This window comes from Dryas octopetala, chromosome 7, assembly GCF_963921425.1.
Source record: "Dryas octopetala chromosome 7, drDryOcto1.1, whole genome shotgun sequence".
Lineage (NCBI taxonomy): Eukaryota > Viridiplantae > Streptophyta > Magnoliopsida > Rosales > Rosaceae > Dryas > Dryas octopetala.
Genome location: NC_141372.1, coordinates 18,626,615 through 18,646,928, shown reverse-complemented (window position 1 = coordinate 18,646,928; position 20,314 = coordinate 18,626,615). Strand labels below are relative to the sequence as shown.

At 36.4% G+C, this 20,314-nt stretch overlaps 1 protein-coding gene, 1 long non-coding RNA gene and 1 pseudogene across 4 annotated transcripts; 1 reads left to right on the top strand and 2 right to left on the bottom strand.

The window, feature by feature from the left end:
* Positions 1-2,273: 2,273 nt before the first annotated feature.
* On the bottom strand, positions 2,274-4,597 carry LOC147280259 (uncharacterized). Its single transcript, XR_015123636.1, has 3 exons — positions 4,203-4,597; positions 3,483-3,539; positions 2,274-2,351 (listed from the first exon to the last, which is right to left on the bottom strand). It is a non-coding gene; the product is annotated as an uncharacterized LOC147280259 (long non-coding RNA).
* Positions 4,598-6,568: 1,971 nt separating this feature from the next.
* On the bottom strand, positions 6,569-12,523 carry PYM (partner of Y14-MAGO). 3 transcript variants are annotated; one of them, XR_015123404.1, is made up of 6 exons: positions 12,102-12,523; positions 11,746-11,865; positions 8,284-8,532; positions 7,444-7,596; positions 7,031-7,140; positions 6,569-6,883 (listed from the first exon to the last, which is right to left on the bottom strand). XR_015123404.1 is itself a non-coding variant. In XM_086251141.1 (5 exons), exons 1-4 carry the CDS (start codon positions 12,303-12,305, stop codon positions 7,450-7,452), a joined length of 720 nt encoding a protein of 239 aa, XP_086107267.1. In that variant the 5' UTR covers positions 12,306-12,523; the 3' UTR covers positions 6,569-7,140; positions 7,444-7,449. The 3 variants fall into 3 exon arrangements, 2 of the variants coding, with proteins under 2 accessions (XP_086107267.1, XP_086107266.1); XM_086251141.1 differs by having other exon boundaries at positions 6,569-7,140; XM_086251140.1 differs by lacking the exons at positions 6,569-6,883; positions 7,031-7,140 and having other exon boundaries at positions 7,150-7,596.
* A 3,791-nt stretch (positions 12,524-16,314) lies between these two features.
* On the top strand, positions 16,315-17,095 carry LOC147280257 (uncharacterized; annotated as a pseudogene).
* Positions 17,096-20,314: the final 3,219 nt, after the last annotated feature.

Here is a 20,314-nt window from a genome sequence, read left to right as displayed (position 1 = left end):
ACTAATTAGGACTTGCATAATTGGTGGTACCCGAAAATATTAAGGATGAATTTTTACCTTGTTGTTAATTTTGGAGGTTCTAAAGTTCAAAAACTAGATTAAAGGATAAAAAAGGATTGAACAAATAAAAGAAATATGTGATTATTTGGCCTTGTTATTGGTTTCGGATTTAAGCTTTTTAAATCTAAAATTGGTTGTTTTTTTAATTGCCTATATTGTTTTATACTTATTGAGATATAAAACATGTTATATGATTAATGAAAGGAATGAATTGATTATATAATTGGATTGTCATTTCATGTTCATATGACATCATTTATACATATGTAGCATTGAGGGGCAGTCATGCTTTGCATGGGGGCTGCCAAGGCATACATTAGAATTCATATTTATTGAATTAAGAATGTTTACACTAATGTGGTTTAAGTGTTTGGACTTCCTAATTAGAGATGAGGGGGTATAGTTCTTACTCTATCTTTGGGTTCAATTCCCTAAAAGTATGCATACATGTGTTGTCTAGAGTGGTTATGAGAAATAAAGAATATGCTAGAGGGAAAGTAAATGAGTTTTTATTTACTTCAATGAAAGAACATCTCCATATATAGATCTTACTCTTTAGTAAGATATGAGGGATAGCGGTAATTAATTTTACAAATGAGGGAATAAGTCCACTGTTTATGAACTTTGACAGGTTTGCAATGTCATGGAGAAAAAGGTACGCTTGCATCATTATTTAATTTAACATGCATATGCATTTCATGAGATTAATGATGTTGGATACATATTAAAAATGGATGCATGATGGTTTGATAATACCCAACCTGAAAAGGCATGGTTTTATGTTGGGAATTATAGCCATGACTTTATGCTTGTAAAATTGTATTTTTTAGCATTGAAATTGATTATACTTGTGCTTGTATAATTGTGGTTTCGATTTTTGAAATGGATATGTTTATTTTTCAAAGAAATAATTTTTTGGTTTATATTTAAATGTTTTAAATAGGTTACCATTTGATTATTAATTTATTTTCTTTGGCAATGGCCATTTCGGCATGGACTTAAGCCTTTGATATATCCTACTTGTTATTGAATTGATTGTATTGAATTAATTGAGTTTTGTTGGACTAGTTGAGTGTGTGATCAGCTGTTTTGGTGATGCTCACCTCTACACAATTTGTTAAGTTGCAGGAAACTTTTAGGACAAAAGAATGGTTAGCTTCATAGAGATTTCGGATAACGAAGGATGAAGGTTTGGAAGTAGAGAGAATTCACCAAAGATTAGCATACCAACACCACCCACATCCAAATATTCAAGTGATGAGGAAGATGACCCAATCATGGATGAGTTTGTTACTATCTATTTTTATTTTAGTTGAGAAATCTGTGAATTTGATTATTTAAGGATTAGTATGACTCAATTACTTATTTAATATTTGATACTTCTTTATGTTGATTCATTTTACACAAAAAAATATAAAAAAAAAAAAAATTAGATTTTAAATTAAAGTTCTCACTCTCACTTGGATTTCAATTTCTTATTAGATGTCTTTAGGGGTGTGCAAAAATACCGAAAAATCGAGTTTCGAATCGAACCAAACCGATCGGATTGGTTTGGTCTGTTTTTTTGTTTTCGGATAACAAACCAAACCAAACCAATGATGAGTGGTTTGGTTTTAGTTTTCAATATTGAAATTTTTGGTTTTAACCGAACCAAACCACCACTTATAATATATGTTCATTTTTATATATTAATTGGTTTATATATGATTTCAATACCTATTATAGAGTAAACCAAATTTCCTGTTATAGTTTATATATGTTTGTATATGATTATTATAGTTTATATACTTTATAGTTTATACTACTATATAGTTTAGAAGTTTATATAGTTTATACCTATTATAATTTATATATGTTTGTATATATTTATTATAGTTTATAGTAAAGTTTATAGGTTTATAGTATATGTTTATAGTATAGTTTATACTTTATATATAGGATTTGACAGGACCGCCCCCGGATTCCACCCTGAAACCCGAAGAGGTCCTGCGGGAATCCAAATTTAAAGAAAATCCTACCGAAATTTCGGCAGAACCTCCCCTGAAAATGGACTAACCCAGAATTCTTATACCTGTTAAAATGCACTTCTAAACAGCAACCACCTCTACCACAGCCAAAATAGGGTCTCAGACCCAACAATTTTACAGAAATCCAACTTAAACCTTAGGAGTGGTTATCAGAGCTACTAATAAGTTTTTACAAAAATAAACATGGCGCCTACAGGGTCCGGGAATGAAAAAATGGATGCTATGCCTCGACGCGTTTGGCTCGACCTCCACCAAAGCTACTACCTGGGGGGAACAATTTAAGACAAAAGAAAATAAACCGTGAGACAAACTCAGTGAGTGGACAGTTTAATAAAAACGAAAATAAAAGTAAACTTTCTTTTTCAGAAAATCTTTCAAAACCACATTTAGCACCAAGACCTCTCGTCACTCTCTGAAATCCCCCAGTTTTAAAACCATAAAGTTTATTTAAATTTAAAGAATCTCATAAAACGATATATATTTTCTCAAGAAAACAATTTCTTAAAACAACCAAACCGTAAAAACATCGTAACAACAACCTTGATGGAATTCAAAAGAAATCCCTCACTTAAAAACATATTTGATAATTTTTGAAAATAACCAAATTTATTTTCCACCATGCTATATACCCTGAATAATCCTGGCCATACACACGCGTGGAGTGAAATCCAACACGTGCAGGCAATATCCTGGCCATACACACGTGTGGAGTAAATCCAACACGTGCAGGCAATATCCTGGCCATACACACGTGTGAATAAAATCAGCACGTGCAGGCAAATCCTGGTCGTACGTGCACGCAGAGCGGCCCCCAAAGGGCGAAGCATCCCGACACACGGCCCAAAGCCTATATGTGCATCGTGATGGGTCCCAAAGACCTATTAAATCTGATAACCTGTAGGGTACTGCAAAGGGTGGTTTTGAAAACCATTTTCCATAACCAAATCATAATCCTTTTTCCACCAAGAATAAATATCAAGATATTTTCCCAAAAAGGAACTTAAAATCCATAAGCTAACATACGAAATTCAAATAAAAATCGATATACATAAATCAAAATAATACTTTTCGACAAAACTGAAATATTAAATGAACCTTGTATATAAAATGAGAAATTAAATTCTTTTCCCAAAGTCCAACAACTCACTAAAACCAACATGTAAATATATGTTTAAAAAAAACTTTCTTATGAAGCATTGAAATCCGAAATCCAACATTTTCTTCAAATCCCAAATCAAATTTAAGCTATCATACATTACAGAATTAATGAAATCTTTTATGAATTTATTTGAAAACCAAAGTTCGCTCACATTTGTTATTACTAAAACAAATTCAATTAACCAAGATAAAAATGCAAATTTCATAAATCATTTTAAGGAAGAAAGGTCCACTCACAGTGAGAATCCTAACTTTGATCCTCCGCCGGATCGTCACGAGCCACGGTCGTCTCGCCTATAATTAAACAACAAAATATAGATTAGTCTCGGTTTTACGACCTCTAAAGGATGTGTGCGTAAAGTCTAACGTCCCACTCGACTTCGTTCCTATGCGATTGGTTACGATCTACACGAATCGACCAATAACACTTCCACAAACGCCCCTAAGGTTTCCCGGTTCCACCTAACCACAATCACTGTGACTATTAACGATAACCCAATCAACCAATTATCATAAATACTCTAAAAGTATGAATTATCAGTGGGGGTTTCGAAACCATAGAGGTTGCTGCCCAATGTGGCTGTTTCAAGCCCAAAAATTTCTCAATCTTCAAATACATTCACATCTAACATCCAATTTCGGTTTTCCTAAACATGAGATTGTCCAAACCACACCAAAATTACCCCAAGACTGAGCCAATCCTCAGCAAACCCGAAATGGGTTCCAATCCTTACAAAACCAACTTCTCAAATCTATTAAATCTTTACTTCCAAACATCCATTTGGTTTCCTAGAGATAAAATTGCCCAAAATAACAACTATAATCGCCCCTAATCCAGAAACCCAAAGAAATCCCGAAATGGCTAAAATTCCCAAAATTTCAAATTTCCAATTACTCAAAATTAATCAACCTAAGCTTAAGAGAATGAAAACCCAAAGAAAAAGGAACGAAACCCACCTAAGACGGAAGTGATTTGGCGCCGGAAAACTGGTCGGAGAAGGGAAGAGAAGCTAGCGGTCAACACTCCCCTTTCCGGGCTGAATTCGCGTGCAGAGGTGGCTGGGCTAGCTGGAGGAGGCGTCGGGGAAGATGGGCGGCGTCGGGAAGGCTCGCCGGAGGTCTCAAGTGGCCAGAATGGCCGGCGACTACAGGCGGTGGCAAATGGACCTCCTCTGGCCTTGTTCGCTCGCGCAAGTGGGCTGGGCTGCAAGGGGTGACTGGGGGGTGGTGGTCGGCGCGGTGGGGTGGGGTCACGCTGGTGAGGCTGGCCGGCGAGTGGTGGTCGACGGCGAGGGTGGTGACTGCTGGTTTGTGGGCGCCGGGGAGGGGTGCGGAAGAAAGAAGAGAGAGAGAAAGAGGGGTGTGCGGGAGTGAGAGAGAGAAAGAGAATAAAAAGGGAGAGAGAGAAGATTCTAGAGAGAGAGAGAAATTTCTAGAAAGTCTGATTCTTTTACCCCAATTTTGTCATTTTACGAAATTGCCCCTCGCTTTAAACGCCCATAACTTTCAAACCGTAACTTGGATCGAAGCGTGCTACGTGTCTATGAACTCGGGGGATCGAAACCTATCTAATGGACCCAAGGTCAAAGTCGAAAACCCATTTATTTTAAAAGTCAACTTTTGGTCAAGCTTAAATTAAAACAAAAATAAATATTTAAATCAAAACCCTTTTTTTTATTATTTTCCAAATAAATCTCATAATCTTTAAAATGAAATTCCACACCTTAAAAAATATCTCTTAAAAACATAGTTAAATAAAAATTTAAATTTCTTGTAAAAATTTGGGTCGGGTCGTTACAGGATTAGTCTATAATTTATAGTTTGTATATACTATACTTCTAGGGTATATATATACTATACTACTAGGGTATATATATACTAAAACAATTATAATTAAAGGTATATGATTTAGGGTATAGAGTATAATAATATAGGTAATTGGTATAGAGTATACTAGTATATGCTATAAGAGTATATGCGATAAGGTATATAGTATAGGGTATGACGTTTAGGGTATATCAGTTGTTATCCGGTTTTCGGATAACCGAACCAACCGAATCGATATTCTTGGTTAACTAAACCAGTCGACTTGGGCTAGGCTTGGTTTGATTTTGGTTATCAAATTGGCTATTTCGAAAAGGTTAGTTTGGTTACGGTTATGCTTTTGTGGTTTGATTTTTCAAACCATACACACTCCTAGATGTCTTGTTTATTGATTTTAAAACAAAGAGTCTATCTTTATTTTTGGAAATTGATTTATCTTGGAAAATAAATAATTAAAAGCTCACCATTTTACAAAGTTTTCATTTTCGGTATTACTCTAATTATTTGTTATTAAAAATTTAAAAAAATTCCCTATTGTTTTGGAGTTTAGTTTATTTAAATTTTAAGTTTTACATTGATCTTTGATCTTGGCATGTTCTTACTTAGGATTAATGAGAGTATGTCGAGATTAAAGACCAATATGGGGTTGCCACATGCCCAAAGTGCTAGACCCCATTTTAAGGTGTGACAATAAGCTAATCCAATAATGAAACTATGAAATCTGTAGCATGTTTACCGAGTTTATCGTCTTTGCACATATATCCCTTAAGATTTCAAAAATTACACACACCCCTTGAGGTTTCAAAACTGTTGCACATAACCCTCTTCCCCTTATTGCATTGACTCCTTCACTCACTCTTTCTCTTTCTTTTAAAAAGTTCACACGACCTCTTTGCACCCCTCCAACATTCTTATTTGGACATCTCCTCTTATTATGGCCTAGTGTTTTATCTTACAAGGGATTATGTGCAACAATTTTAAAACCTCAAAAAGTATGTGTAATTTTTGAAATTTTAGAGTGTATATGAAAATACGATAAACCTTGAGTATAAGTATAAATAATTCAATGTTTAACCCCCTTTAGATAATGCATCAGATGGAAGGATAGCTTTCGTTTGGGAATTTCTCATCACAAAATGAAGGGAAGTAGTTTAATGGAAAATAAGAGACAGAGAAACCCGTACGGGATGATATGAAAGTACTTTATAGCACAGTTTACCTGTCATTAGTATTATGGTATTTTAAAGCACAACTGCAAAAAGAACCAAAAATGGATGGCCAAATTTCATTTTGATATTTGTATGTTGAGCCAAGTTTCACTTTAGTCCCTTTAATTTCAATTGTCTATTTTGTGCTTGTAATTCCAATTTGAAGACCTATGCAAAATTTCGACAATTTTGTTCAACGAAAATAGCATGTGAAGCACTCGGGTGAGTATTTTAGGCTTTTGGGTGGTTTAACATCATTGTCACAATCTAAAATACCTTGAATCATGCACATACTATTTTTGATTAAATTGACGAAATTATACATGTGTTCTCAAATTTCACCTATTAGGAAAGTACATGAACATAATTAACACAATTGAAAGGGACCAAAATGGAACTTGACCCAAACTACAAGGACCAAAAACGAAATTTGACCAAAATGGATTATCTATTCTTCACAATCATATCACTATGTTTTGCAACTCGGCCAAATTGGATAGCATAGCGACTTTGATTAATAATGCCATGCCTTTTTCCTCTGCCAACACATTCTTAGCTGAACATGAGAGAATGAGGACAACATGGAAACCCAAAGGCACCTTTCGACTAAAAGAAAAAAAGAAACCCAAAGGCACCCAAATTAGATGTTAGAACAGATGGTCAATTTAGCCATATTCTAATATACAAAATCAATGCAGACTAATATGATTCTGGCCAAAAAAAAAAAAAAATACATATATGATTAATACACACCTTATGGCCATTAGAGTGTCTTGTATATCACATCACAGACAAGACCCATAAGCAAGATATGGCTCTCACCTCAGATATCTTCTTGGTTAGGACTAAAAGACCATACTGATCTGAAAACACCAGGTTACAATTATAATACCACAACAAAGATACATGTATCACATGAGGCATGCCAAAAAATTGAGGGGAGACCAACAAAATGAACACCATAGAGATGAATAGACATGGTACAGTATACCCTATGAGTGGTGGCTAAGGTGCAAAATTGGAACCCATACGCTCATATAAAGCACAATATAAGCTGATTAGAGCACAGTATGAATAGATGAACTTGTTTCCACAATTCAGCATTCATGTCTTCATCAGAAAAACACAAATGGAAAAAAACATGGTTTCTTGATACTAACACAGACCCTCATTCATGATGCAGTCAATTCAGCCTTCTTTTTATCCTCCAAAAGCTTTAGCTCCTTAAGCCAATCTTCCAGTTTTGTCAACTTGTCCAACTGCTCTGGCTTCATATCTTGCTTATGAGTTTTCTGTAGTTGAGCTTCTGTAAGCCGAATCTGCATAAGTTATCCTTCATGTAAGTGAAAACATAGTGCATAACTTTTCAAACACAAAACTGTAGACTTACAACAAGAGGGCAAAAATCTGTAATCACTTTGCAGTACACAGGACTAATTTATATAACTAACAATGAAGCAGGCATCTAACAGACAGGAAAGGAATAAAATGAGATGAAGGCTGGCTAAGTATTGTCATCAAACCAAGAATACTTTTGTCAAACGAAAAATAAGCTGACAACTCCAATCATTGTCATCATCACATTTTCTTCTCGCTAATTTTTAATTTCAAGGCAACCTGATTTCTGGACAGTATTTAAAGCAAAAGAAAGGCATCTACTATTCTACTAAGCCATCATATGGTATTGGTTTCTTTTCTTTCAAGTACTCTTCAATAAAACAAATTTTTTTATAACCTTACGATCTTATATTCTCAAGTGTTTGGCCGTGATAATTATTCTACATTTCTACTAGAGGATATTATTTAAAAGACATGAATATTAGGCACCCAAAGATTGTGATGTTTAATTGACAATTTGACATAAAAGGAAGAAAATTATGACACGCCAAAAGGAATGGGCTACATATTTCCTTGACTACCAAAGCAGTTTCACAGTCCTACTAGAACATGGAACACAGATAGTCAATATCATTTCCAGGCCAAGGTAAATGGATGATATATAATACCTTCTTTTTAAGAGCTCGAATTCTTTTATCAACATCTTGAACCGGACCTTCTGGATTCGAATCCTCTGTTGAGTCAGGCGGAGGGGTAACTGGAGAAGGATTAGAAGAGACACCTAGCTCGTTCATCTGAGTTGTCAATGACTCAACAGATCCTGATACATTACCGAAATTTTCAACGGGTACCTCTACTTCCTTTGTTTCCCCACCACCCTCCATTTGTTCCAAGTTTTTCTCCTTTTCAAGAGCAGCCTGCAGGACAGAGATAACCAAAGGAAAACAAGAAGCTTGAGTGAAAATAGCGACTTTGAAAATCACAATGAACTACTATTTTGGTATTATTTACACTGATGCCAAAAACTATAATTATCTTTCAACTAAGAGTAATGCCTGAGTTCAGAACAGAAAAAGTATGTCCTTTGTGAAAACCATTTTTTGCTTCATTTAAAAAGAAAAGTTCTTACTTGTTAGTGTAAGATTGAGCTTCCAAATAACTGTGTTTTTTATTTCCACTGCATTGTTAGCAAACAAGAACAAAGATGATTCCTCATTATTAAATAAGTCATTGAACACATGGATGAAAAAATGGATCCTTACCTATTCTTTTTGCTCCTTTGAAACATTATTAAATCATAATTTCTATCCTGGAAGGAAAAAATCAGAAGGGCTGGAAGTTGAGGATGTAAAATGGCAAGGTATAATATCGAGAAGCACAGGTGGATCTAGAGTGGGATGGATCACACAGTTGCCCCAATCAAATATTTAAAACTTTTGGGGCCTTTCAAATATTTAAAACCTTTTGACACCCCAAATAAAACCCTAAAAGGGGTGAACTTAAAATAGGGGTACTAAATAACATTGATTTTCTTCTGTTATGGAAATCACTAAAATTTTCTCCAGAAGAAATCTAATCTCGTTTCTATAGAATAGATGAGCAAGAAAATGAAGAAAATAATGATGATACAAAAGTGTTAGATTGGTTAGAAGGAAATATCCTTTTCTTTTTTTAAGCTTAAAGATAAATGTTTTTTGGACAAAAATAAAAAAATAAACATTTTGAGTTCCACAACATCAACAAATTTCTGGTCCAAAAGTAAGTTTCACGGTAGAGAGAATATCAGTATATTTTATTTTATATGTGGCTTTCATCAGGTCTATTAAGTAATGCGTGTATTTTGGAGATTTAAGGCAATTTATCAGCATCAACCTTAGTTGCCAATGGCAGTGTTTGGGAGAGCTTATGACAGGACAAAAAGCATTTTCTAATAACCAAAAGCACTCTTTGCAGTGTTTGACTGAAATAGACAAAAGTGATTTTTGGGGTTAGAGAATGGTGCTTCCCTGCAAGTGGTGTTAGGTAAATATGTAGGATACACTTTTTTTTTTTTTGTGCTTTTAACAAGATGGTACTAACTTCAGCATTTCGAAGAGAAGCACTCACAAAAATACCTTACTAACCATACTTCATGGGCCTATATTTGACCTATATAGCTTGGTGTACTAGTCAAATTAGGAATCCCAGTCCTAGAGAAGTCAATTTAATATCTATATCATTTATTAAATCTTAGAAATTATTGGTGTATTGAGCAATGAAGTTGAGTCTTTGGATCAATTTAAGAATTCCGCTGAGTTCGTTTACTCTCTTCCTTTCTTCTTTCTTTCTCTCTTATTGTTCACATTATTGTCCACCCATACTTTTCATAATTCCTGAGCAATGCCCTTCCTTTCACATCTCTTTACAACCCCAAATTAAACCCTCCTTCTTTTGCATTTAAAACATCAAAAACCCAACTATCTACAATCGTTAGCTCTAAATTTCCTTTGCTGGAAAATTCTGCAACCAAATTTAACAAGATCAGCTCCCTAATTGCCTCTAAATCCTATTTTATTCACAGCCTACATATTCTAGAAATTCTAAACTCCTTCAACCTTGAGCATATGCCAATAATTTCTAAAATCTTAAATCCCAATACACTTGGAAACTCGCCCAGCCCCCACCTCTAAGCAGCATATAATGGATTGGTTACCACCACTACTTCATCTTAATTCCACCCTTAAAACTTACTTCCCTAAAGCATCAATCAAATCCCTATCTAATTCATCTTTTAAAAAAATGCTGTAATGGAGAACCTGCACCACCCAATCATTAGTGAAACAAGTAGCAGCACCCCTAGAGCAAATCACATCAATCACACCTATCGAAAAGGAAAACAGAAAAAAAATAAATAAATAAAAAGGGAAGTATATTCTATCGAAAGTATAACTAAAGTATTTTTTCCTAAGAGTTAAGATAAAAATACCAGAGAAACCCTCAAGAAGTTTAATTGAAGAAATAGAAAAAGCTCCATCAATTGAAAGCTTCTATTTAGGATATTTGGAATACAATAGATAGGAGAACTATTACGAATATTTTGGGAGAAGAAAGACGTACACAATTCAAAATTGTTTACCATTCATGTTGATTTCCCATGAGAGAAAAGATATACCCCCATGAGGGCCAAGGAAAATGCAATCAGAGGTAGTTACAGTCTCTGAGTTCTCCTTTGTATATTTACACAAACACCAATTAAGAACCACATGCCATCTCTTGACCAGATAATCCAAAGCTATGATCTTTCTCAAAGTTGTCCAAACAGAAAACGTGACAAGGGGAATCTGCCTTCCAAGGAAAAGGGCATGAAAACACCTCAACATAGCCATATAAAAAGATTTAACATCAAGCACTCTCCTCTTATTCACTCTTAACTGATTAGTATTCTAACAATGGACAACCTAATCTTTAGAAAATGTACCATTTCTAATGAAGGTGCTACTTGTAAGACTAATCCAAGAGAGCTCCACTCATCCATACAGAATTATGATTCAGATACGTAGGCTTGGTTTTTATCATTGCCAGACATGTTTCAGTGCTTCTAAATGTTGGCGAACTGCAAGGGTGAAAATTAAGAAATGTGAAGCGAGCATAAAGGTTGTCCCTTTGCTTCCATTTGGCACCTATTTAAGGGAAAAAAGAGTAATTAGATATTCAAAGGGTTTGAGTCAGCTAGGGCTAAACTGAAGAGAGTCTTAATAGTTTTCATTATTAAAATCTTCATTGATTTTACATCGTATTTTGCTCAGTCTGGTGCCAACATTATTAGTCATCCTGAAAATACCTGCGGCCACACATAAATAAGGTTGTCTGTACTTCTAAATTTCTCCTAAATCACACAAAAGTTCTGGCTTCATGAAGAGCATGATTGCAGAACCTTGCCATCAACCCCTCTCTGACACACAAACACAAATTAAACTAAAAAAATTGTAATTATTAGTAGTTTCTCTAACTTTGCACAACAAACCAAAGCACAAAGGATTTTAGCTAAAGTCTACAAATTCCGTTTAACCAGGAACAATGTGTACTGAGAAATAAAAGAACAAAACACAAAGTGCAATAAAGCTCAGGCAGTAGCTCAGTAACCGACATACCTGTTGCCGTTTCTCCTTCTTTCTTTCATTCCTCTTTACCGACTTAGTCTTGGGTTTTGCATCCACAGAAATATCATCATAACCTGGAGGTCCAGCCTGCGAGGCCATCTCCTTTTTCCACTGCATTACAAAAACAGAAACCCTACTTTTCATATAAAACCCAACTTTCTTGGACTCAAATAACAGGCAATACATTAACTTCGAACATTTCCACCAACCAGAAAAACTAATTGAAAACATGGGCTTATAAAATTCTTATACTTTTTCCCTTCTCTTTTGATTTCTCAGCAGCCAAACATTGCATAAGAGTTAGAAGAATTCCTGAGTTTTGTAAGCAAAAGGGAATGATATCATACCAAAGCACCTTTGGATTGGTAAATGGCGACTTCCTCTTGGGGCACATATCCAGCCCGAATCCGGATGGGTTTGCGGAGCGTACCGTCGGGTCGTCGGGTTGGCGCGAGAATTCTTTCTCCTTCTTTAAGGGTTTTGCTAAGCTCCTCCACTTGTTGCAGATCCTGATCTTCTCCTCCGCTTCCGCCATTGTTACTGCTCGCCATGGTTGATCACCCAATCGATTATCAGATATGATGGGTTTCTGGTTTTCTTTTGTTTTGTTTTCTTGTTTTTTATTATTTTTATTTGGGTTTTCTACAGCCACTTGGCTACCACTGCTTCTTTAATCTTTGGAAATTCCAGTGAGGAAAGAGAGAAAGGGTCACAGGGTTTAGTTGCAGGGTTTCTACCCTAAACAGCCTAAAACTCGTGTAAGCGAAAAATAAACAAACTGTTGTGAAATAATTGAATAACATAAGGGCTTATTTTGGAGTGCTTATACACGAGGCGCTTTTATTTAGAGTGCTGCTATTTGCACATCATTTTTTTTTTTTTTTGCACACCCTTTTTTTCTTTTTTTCTCCTACACACCCTTTATCCTCTTTTAAAATTTAAAAACTCTCTTAACACACCTCTCTAATTACCCTAATGCCCCTATTTTATTCATTTCACAAAATTTAACACAACACACCCTATCAAAAAAAAAAAAAAAAACCACATACACAGCCCATCCTTCTCCCTCACCCCTCCCTCTTCCCTCACCGACCACCTTACTCCCTCCCTCCCCCTCCCTCACCGACCACCTCCCTCCCTCCCTTCCTTTCTGTCTCTGTCCGGCGACAACAACCCCCGCCCACCCTTTCCCAGCCCCGGCCTCCTTCTCCTTCACCGACCAGTAGACCACCTCCTTCCCTCCCTCTGTTTCTGTCCAGCTCCGGCGACAACAACCCCGGCCCACCCCTTCCCAGCCCCTCCTTCTCCTTCACCGGCCACCTCCCTCCTTCCCTCCCTCCCTCCCTCTGTTTCTGTCCAACTCCGACGACAACAACCCCGACCCACCCCTTCCCAGCCCCTCCTTCTCCCTCACCCCCTGATCACCTCCCTCCCTCACTGACCACCCCCTCCCTCATTTTCTGTCTCTGTCCAGCTCCAACAACAACCCCAGCCCACCCTCTCCCTGCCCTTCCGATTGCGACTACCTTCTCCCTTTCCCCCTCTCTATCTCTTTCTCCACCTTAAAAAAAAAAAAAAACGCAGATGGTGGCTGGTTCGGCGGGCCAGTGCCGAAACCTATGGTTTTGTTCGGCGGTACCAGCCACCACTTGAAAAAAATTTTATTACCGAACCAACCACCATCTTCTTCGGTGAGTTCATTGTTTCCGACGGCGTCAAGGAAGAAAAGTGAGGCTCAGGAGAGAGAAAGAGAGTGAGGGAGATGGTGGGTTCGGGAAAGAGTGGCTTTAGGAGAGAGAATGAGATAGATTGGGCTGGGGGAGGGAGATGGTCGGGGTGACCGGTGAGGGAAGGGGAGGGGTTGCTGGTTTTGTATTTTTTTTTTTTTTTTGGTCTGAATTGATGGGGGGGGGGGGTGTGTTGGGTGTGGGAATGAGAGAGTGGGAAAGAGAGGGAGGGTGTGTTTGGTCTTTTTTCTTTGATTAGTTTTTTTTTTTTTTTTTAAGTGGGGTGTGCAAAAAGAAAAAAAAAAAAAGGTATGCAAATAGTAGCATTCTTTATTTAAAAGTAAATGATTATAATGTCTAATCTTGGGCTTTCACTAATTTTAAGACCTAGGTTTTTTATTTTTTTGTGTTCGAAGGAAGCCCAATTTATACCAAAACGGTCCTCACATCCGTCTCCATTGTTCTCTGTCTGTCACTCCGTCTCTCTCTATCTCCCTCCTTCTCCGTCTCCCTCCTTCTTTATCTGTCTCTCTCTATTCGTCTCCTTCTCCATCTTTCTCTCTCCCTTTCTCTCCCCCCGTTCTGCAACAGATCTACAAAGAGCAGAAATGCAATGCCTCTGGAAGGAGAGAGAAAATCTATTTCTTCTCTCTCGCGATGATCGATTATGTCTCTCTCTGAGAGGAAAAGAAAATGAGCGTCATCGACATCCTCTCCTGAGTCGAAATGGTATGCAGGAAATACGACAAGTACAACATCGAGAAGCAGGGCCAACTCAACCACTACGCCGACAATGCCTTCGCTCGCCTCTATGCCCAGTTCGAGGACCTGATCCAGGCCACTCAACAGGTTCCTCTTTCTTTCCATTTTTTGTTTGGTTGCTCAGAAAATGCGTGTTTGATTTTTTTCAAATGTTCAGAAAGCGGATATGGCATTATTGGAGAGTAATAGGGCTGTTGTGGTTGCCATGAATGCGGAGGTTCATCGGGTCAAGGCTCGATTGATGGAGGAAGTTCCTAAGCTGTGAAAATTGGCTTAGAGGAAGGTGAATTCAATCACTTTGGGTCCTGTTTTTGCTCCAAGAATTATTTGTTTGATTTTTCAAGTTTAATTATTTGTTCGTCGGGTCACATATTATGATGGATATGATTGTGTGTGGATAAAGTGTGTTATAATACCTCCAAATTAATGTCCTATTCTTATTTTCTTGGTTTTGGAAAAAAAAAGGTATGGATTGAGCCAGACTAATTTATGAATCATGGGTTTTTTCAGTTAGTCAACTAATGTACAAGGCTTTGTAGTAATTGACTAAGCTGTTGTACTACCTTTTGATTTTTATGTTTTCCTTTTATGCTTTTGATTGCAGAATTTTTAATTTTGGGTTATTTAGATTTAATTACATGTTTGAGTGGGTATTTGGTTTAGGTCCTTGAGAAGCTTTTTGGGCGCAAATGCTTTAAATGGTTATGGTGATTTCATGAATGCAGAAAATGAAATATTTTGATTGATTATATGGACTGCTGCAATTCTGTTGCTGCTTCAGTTCATCTGCTATTCTGCTTCTATGAGTTATGTTTTGTTATTTCATCGATCCTGATCTAAATGTAAAACTTAAAGGATATTATAACTTTTGTGATCAATGGTTTGCTAAAATAGGGATTTATTTCTTTGTTGAGAAGATGACAGTACCTCCCCTGTTTTCTGTTAATGTCCTTGAACTTCTTTATGCTATAATACTGCTAGTTGCTTTCTTTACAAGATAATTTATGGCTTTTACATTTATATGTAGAACTTCTACTTCAATTTTTATGTACAATAATCGTTCTCTCTCATTTGGTGTGAAAGTTGATATATCTGTTGGAACTTGTTGGATTAATTCCCACATCGAACATATATTTTAGTCACCTGTGTTAGTAGGTGAGCCTTGGTCTGATGACTTACGAAAGAAGCAAAACAAAATTGCATCTTTTGGTTTTGTGGTATTATCAGTTAGGATAAGACAAGTTAGTTACAATGAAGAGATGAGACTAATAGTTTAAATTCAAACAATCAGTTTCAACTGTTTGTTCAAATGATCAGACACCAGTTACAACGGTTTGTTGAAATGATCAGACACAACTGCTCAGATCATCTCTTTATAAACACGACAACATACCAGACCAGATGAATTAATTTTTTCCTCCAACTCTCTTCCCTCTTTTCTTTCTTAGAGAAACATAAAGTAAAGTTTGTTAGAATTCGACTTTGCGTGCAAAGAGTCGAATTGATAGTTGTATCCTGCAAGATAGGCATCCAAGAATCTATTGCACAAGGTGTAGAGGGTGAATTTTCTGTCTTAGGAGATTGCATTTGCAAGCCTCTATCAATCTAAACAAGTTAGTGATTTCCAATTTCACTCCTACTCTTATCTTATTACTTCTGGTTGTATCCGATTTCATTATTGTTGAAATTCGGAAGGTTTTGTTGGCTTACATACTTGATATATGTGATATAAAATTGTTATTGCAATTGTAACTTATGCTTGATAACATCATTAATATAGATAGATATACTATAATATTGTTGAAGTTGTAATATATATACAATAATAGTAGTTGCTTTTACTAATCTTATATTATAGTTTGTAGTTGAATCATTATACTTTATTATTAGTATTGTGATTTGATAATAACGTGTTGACTACATATGTCATATATTTTAATATATATTAGCTTTTGTTTGTTTCTGATATATATATTATTGCTACTGCAAGTGTTGATTCCAGTTTTTCAATAATACTTATATCTCATATTAATTGATTGTTCCTTACAATCTAAGATAGAAAAACTTTCAAATGGATCAATCAAGTTCAAGTGGTGTAAAGTCACACGTTGAGAAGCCTGAGAGATTCACATGATTTGATTTCAAAAGATGGCAGCAGAAGATGTTGTTCTATCTAACAACTCTTAACTTGGCTAATGTCATTACCTCTGAGCCTCCCCAAGCACCAAAAGAGGGAGATATTCCTGATGCAACTCTGAAGGCCATAGAAGCTAGCCTAGAATAACAACGAGTTTCTTTGTAGAAACTACATCTGAATGCTCTGGATGACACCTTGTATGATGTTTATTCATCATTCAAGACTGCTAAAGAGTTGTGGGAATCTCTGGACAAAAAGTACAAGTCTGAAATGGCAAGTTCAAAGAAGTTTGTCTTTGGGAAGTTTCTTAATTTCAAGATGAATGATGCCAAGTCTGTTGTCAAGCAAGTTGAAGAACTCCAGATCATTGTTCATGAGTTAGATGATGAAGGTATGAAACTAAACGAGAATTTTCTTGTTGGTTCTATTATTGAAAAATTACCTCCATCTTGGAAGGATTTTAAGATATACCTTAAGCATCTAACTGTGGACATGGATTTGGGTGAGTTGGTTCTCAAAATTCATGTGGAAGAAGATCATTGCAAAAATGAGAAGACTGATGTGTCAATGGAGGCAGGAGCCAACATCATTGAAGGAAGCACCTCAAAGGGAAAGCGTCCTCTGCTTCAAAAAAAACAAAGGGAAGGCTGCTGCAAAGCAAGCATTCACTGCACCAAAGTTTAAAAATTTCAAGAAAATTAACGGAAGCTGCTAGGTGTGTGGGAAGCCTGGACACAGAGCAAGGGACTGTCGCAACAAGAAGGATGGGAACGCTGGACCTTCCAACCAAGCAAACATTGCAGAGGATCACTTTGTTGCTGTTGTATCTGAGGTCAATTTAATGACTAATTCCAATAACTGGTGGATTGACACAGGAGCAACAAGACATGTTTATGTTGAAAAGAATTTGTTTGCAACATATGAACAAGTTTCTGGTGGAGAAAATCTGTATATGGGGAATGCTAGTACGGCTGTTGTTGAAGGAAAAGGAAAAGTGGTTCTCAAACTCACTTTTGGCAAAGAGCTTGCACTTACAAATGTGCTGCATGTTCCTGAGATTCGAAAGAATCTAGTTTCTGGTTCTATTCTTAGCAACAAGGGTTTCTAATTAGTTTTTGAATCTGATAAGTTTGTACTCACCAAGGGTGGGATGTATGTAGGAAAGGGCTACCTAGCTGAGGGGCTCTTCAAATTTAATATACTACCTATTGATGCTATTAATAAGAATGCTAGCACTAGTGCTTCTGTTTATTTGCTTGAGTCATCTACATTATGGCATGCTAGATTAGGCCATGTTAACTTTCGTTCTTTACAAAGAACGGTTAGTTTAGGCCTTTTGCCAAAATGTTCAATGAATCATACATCTAAATGTGAAATTTGCACCGAGTCTAAATATGCAAGGCATTCCTATAAATCTGTTGGAAAAACAAATGCAGTCCTTGGATTAATTCACAGTGATATATCTTTGTGATTTTAAATCAACTCCAACTCGAGGAGGAAAGAACTATTATATTTCTTTTATTGATGATTGTAGCAAGTTTTGTTATGTCTATTTGATTAACAGTAAAGATCGATGAAGCTTTGAATATGTTCAAAATATACAAAGCTGAAGTTGAAAATCAACTAGACAAGTGAATTAAAATTCTTAGGTTTGATAGAGGTGGTGAGTATGAATCCAATGAGTTTGCTGAATTTTGTTCTACTCATGGAATCATACATCAAACGACAGCACCATATACTCCAATGCAAAACGGAGTTGCTGAGTGTAAAAATAGAACTTTGAAAAACATGATTAACTCCATGTTAATTAGTTCTGGTGCACCACATAATCTGTGGGGTGAAGCCCTCCTTGCAGCAAACACAATTTTGAATAGAATTCCTCATAAAAAGAGTGACCAATCCCCTTATGAAATCTGGAATTAAAGGAAGGTTGCCTACATATAAAACTATGAAAGTGTGGGGTTGTCTGGCAAAAGTTCAAATTCCTTTACCAAAGAGACAAAAGCTTGTACCAAAAACAGTGGACTGTGTGTTTATTGGTCATGCCAATAATAGTGCTGCTTATCGTTTTTTGGTTCACAAACCAGCAATTGAAGACATACATATAAATACTATAACTGAGTCTGCTAAGGCTGAATTCTTTGAGAATATTTTTCCATACAAAGACGGGTCATATACCAGTAAAAAAACAAGTATATGAAGATGGAAAATGCTTGCTGAAAATGACGAAAATAATGCCACAACTTCTGAGGTTCAAGAACACAATTTTGAACCACGAAGAAGTAAAAGAGCCAAAATTGCAAAGGACTTTGGACCTGACTTTATGACTTTCCTAACAGAGGAAGAACTTCAATCATATAAGGCTGCAATGGAGTCACCAGAAACAACTTATTGGAAGGAGGCAATTCAAAGTGAAGTGGAATCCATTATGCATAATAATACATAGAAATTGGTTGATTTACCACCTGGAAATAAGCCAATTGGACACAAATGGATATTCAAAAAGAAACTAAGACCAGAGGGAACCATTGACAAGTATAAAGCTTGTCTCATAGCTAAAGGGTTTCGTCAAAAAGAAGATATGGATTTCTTTGATACATATTCACCTGTAACTAGAATTACTTCCATACGGTTGCTAATAGCAATAGCTGCTCTACATAATCTAGAAATATACCAGATGGATGTCAAAACGGCATTTTTAAATGGTGAACTAGAGGAAGAAATATATATGGAACAGCCGGAAGGTTTCATTGTCAAGGGTCAAGAAAATAAAGTTTGCCAATTGGTTAAGTCATTATATGGACTTAAACAAGCTCCAAAACAATGGCATGAAAAATTCGATCATACTATGATGTCGAATGGTTTTTCCATCAATGAATGTGACAAATGCATTTACATCAAGCAAACAAAAATGCTTATATAATTGTTTGTCTATATGTGGATGATATGCTCATAATGGGAACCAATAAAGATGTGATTAACTCCACAAAGAAAATGCTAATTCCAATTTTGATATGAAAGATATGGGACTAGCAGACATTATTCTTGGAGTAAGAATTCAAAGAAATTCTGATGGGTATATACTCACTCAATCCCATTATGTAGAAAAGGTCCTAAGAAAATTTATATCCTCTGAGAAGAATTACAAGGGGCATTTATACATTGTGAAACAATGAAAGTTATGAGATGGTTGCGAGAATGTTGTGATTGTGGTTGTGCGAGAATACCTGCCTGCCCGTGCATCGATTCGCTTTGTACGGGAAGTGGCGAGCCTAGTTACCTGCCTGCTCGTGCATCGATTCGCTCTGCACGAGAAGTGGCGAGCATACCTGCCTGCCCGTGCATCGATTCGCTATGCACGGGAAGTGGCGAGCATTCCTGCCTGCTCGTGTATAAATCCGCTTTGCACGAGAAGCGGCGAGCATACCTGCCTGCTTGTGCATCGATTCGCTCTGCACGGGAAGTGGCGAGCATACTTGCCTACCCGTGCATCGATTCGCTCTGCACAAGAAGTGGCAAGCATACCTGCCTGCCTGTGCATCGATTCGCTCTGCACGGGAAGTGGCGAGTGATTTACAGTTTGTGGAGTGAGGTTTCAGTTGTGGAGTATTTTGAGAGTATTAATTGTTCTTCAAAGGTCGATTTACAGTTTTGAGATGATTTAAAAATGGATTTGAGAAAAGGTTTTAAAGCTGGAGGATTTCAAAGAGCGATGTGAGTGAAATTAGATATATGTTTGTTTGTACTATGTGTTGTATTGCTTTTGTTTGCTAGGACTTGGTAAAGTCTAAGCTTAAATCTTGAGGATGAAAATGATGGTGATTATGCATTGAGGTTATTAATTAGGATGTAAATGTTTGATGTTGAAATTAATAGTTAGATGATTAGGCAATGGAATTGCCATAACGATGATTATTATTGGTGGAATTTGATG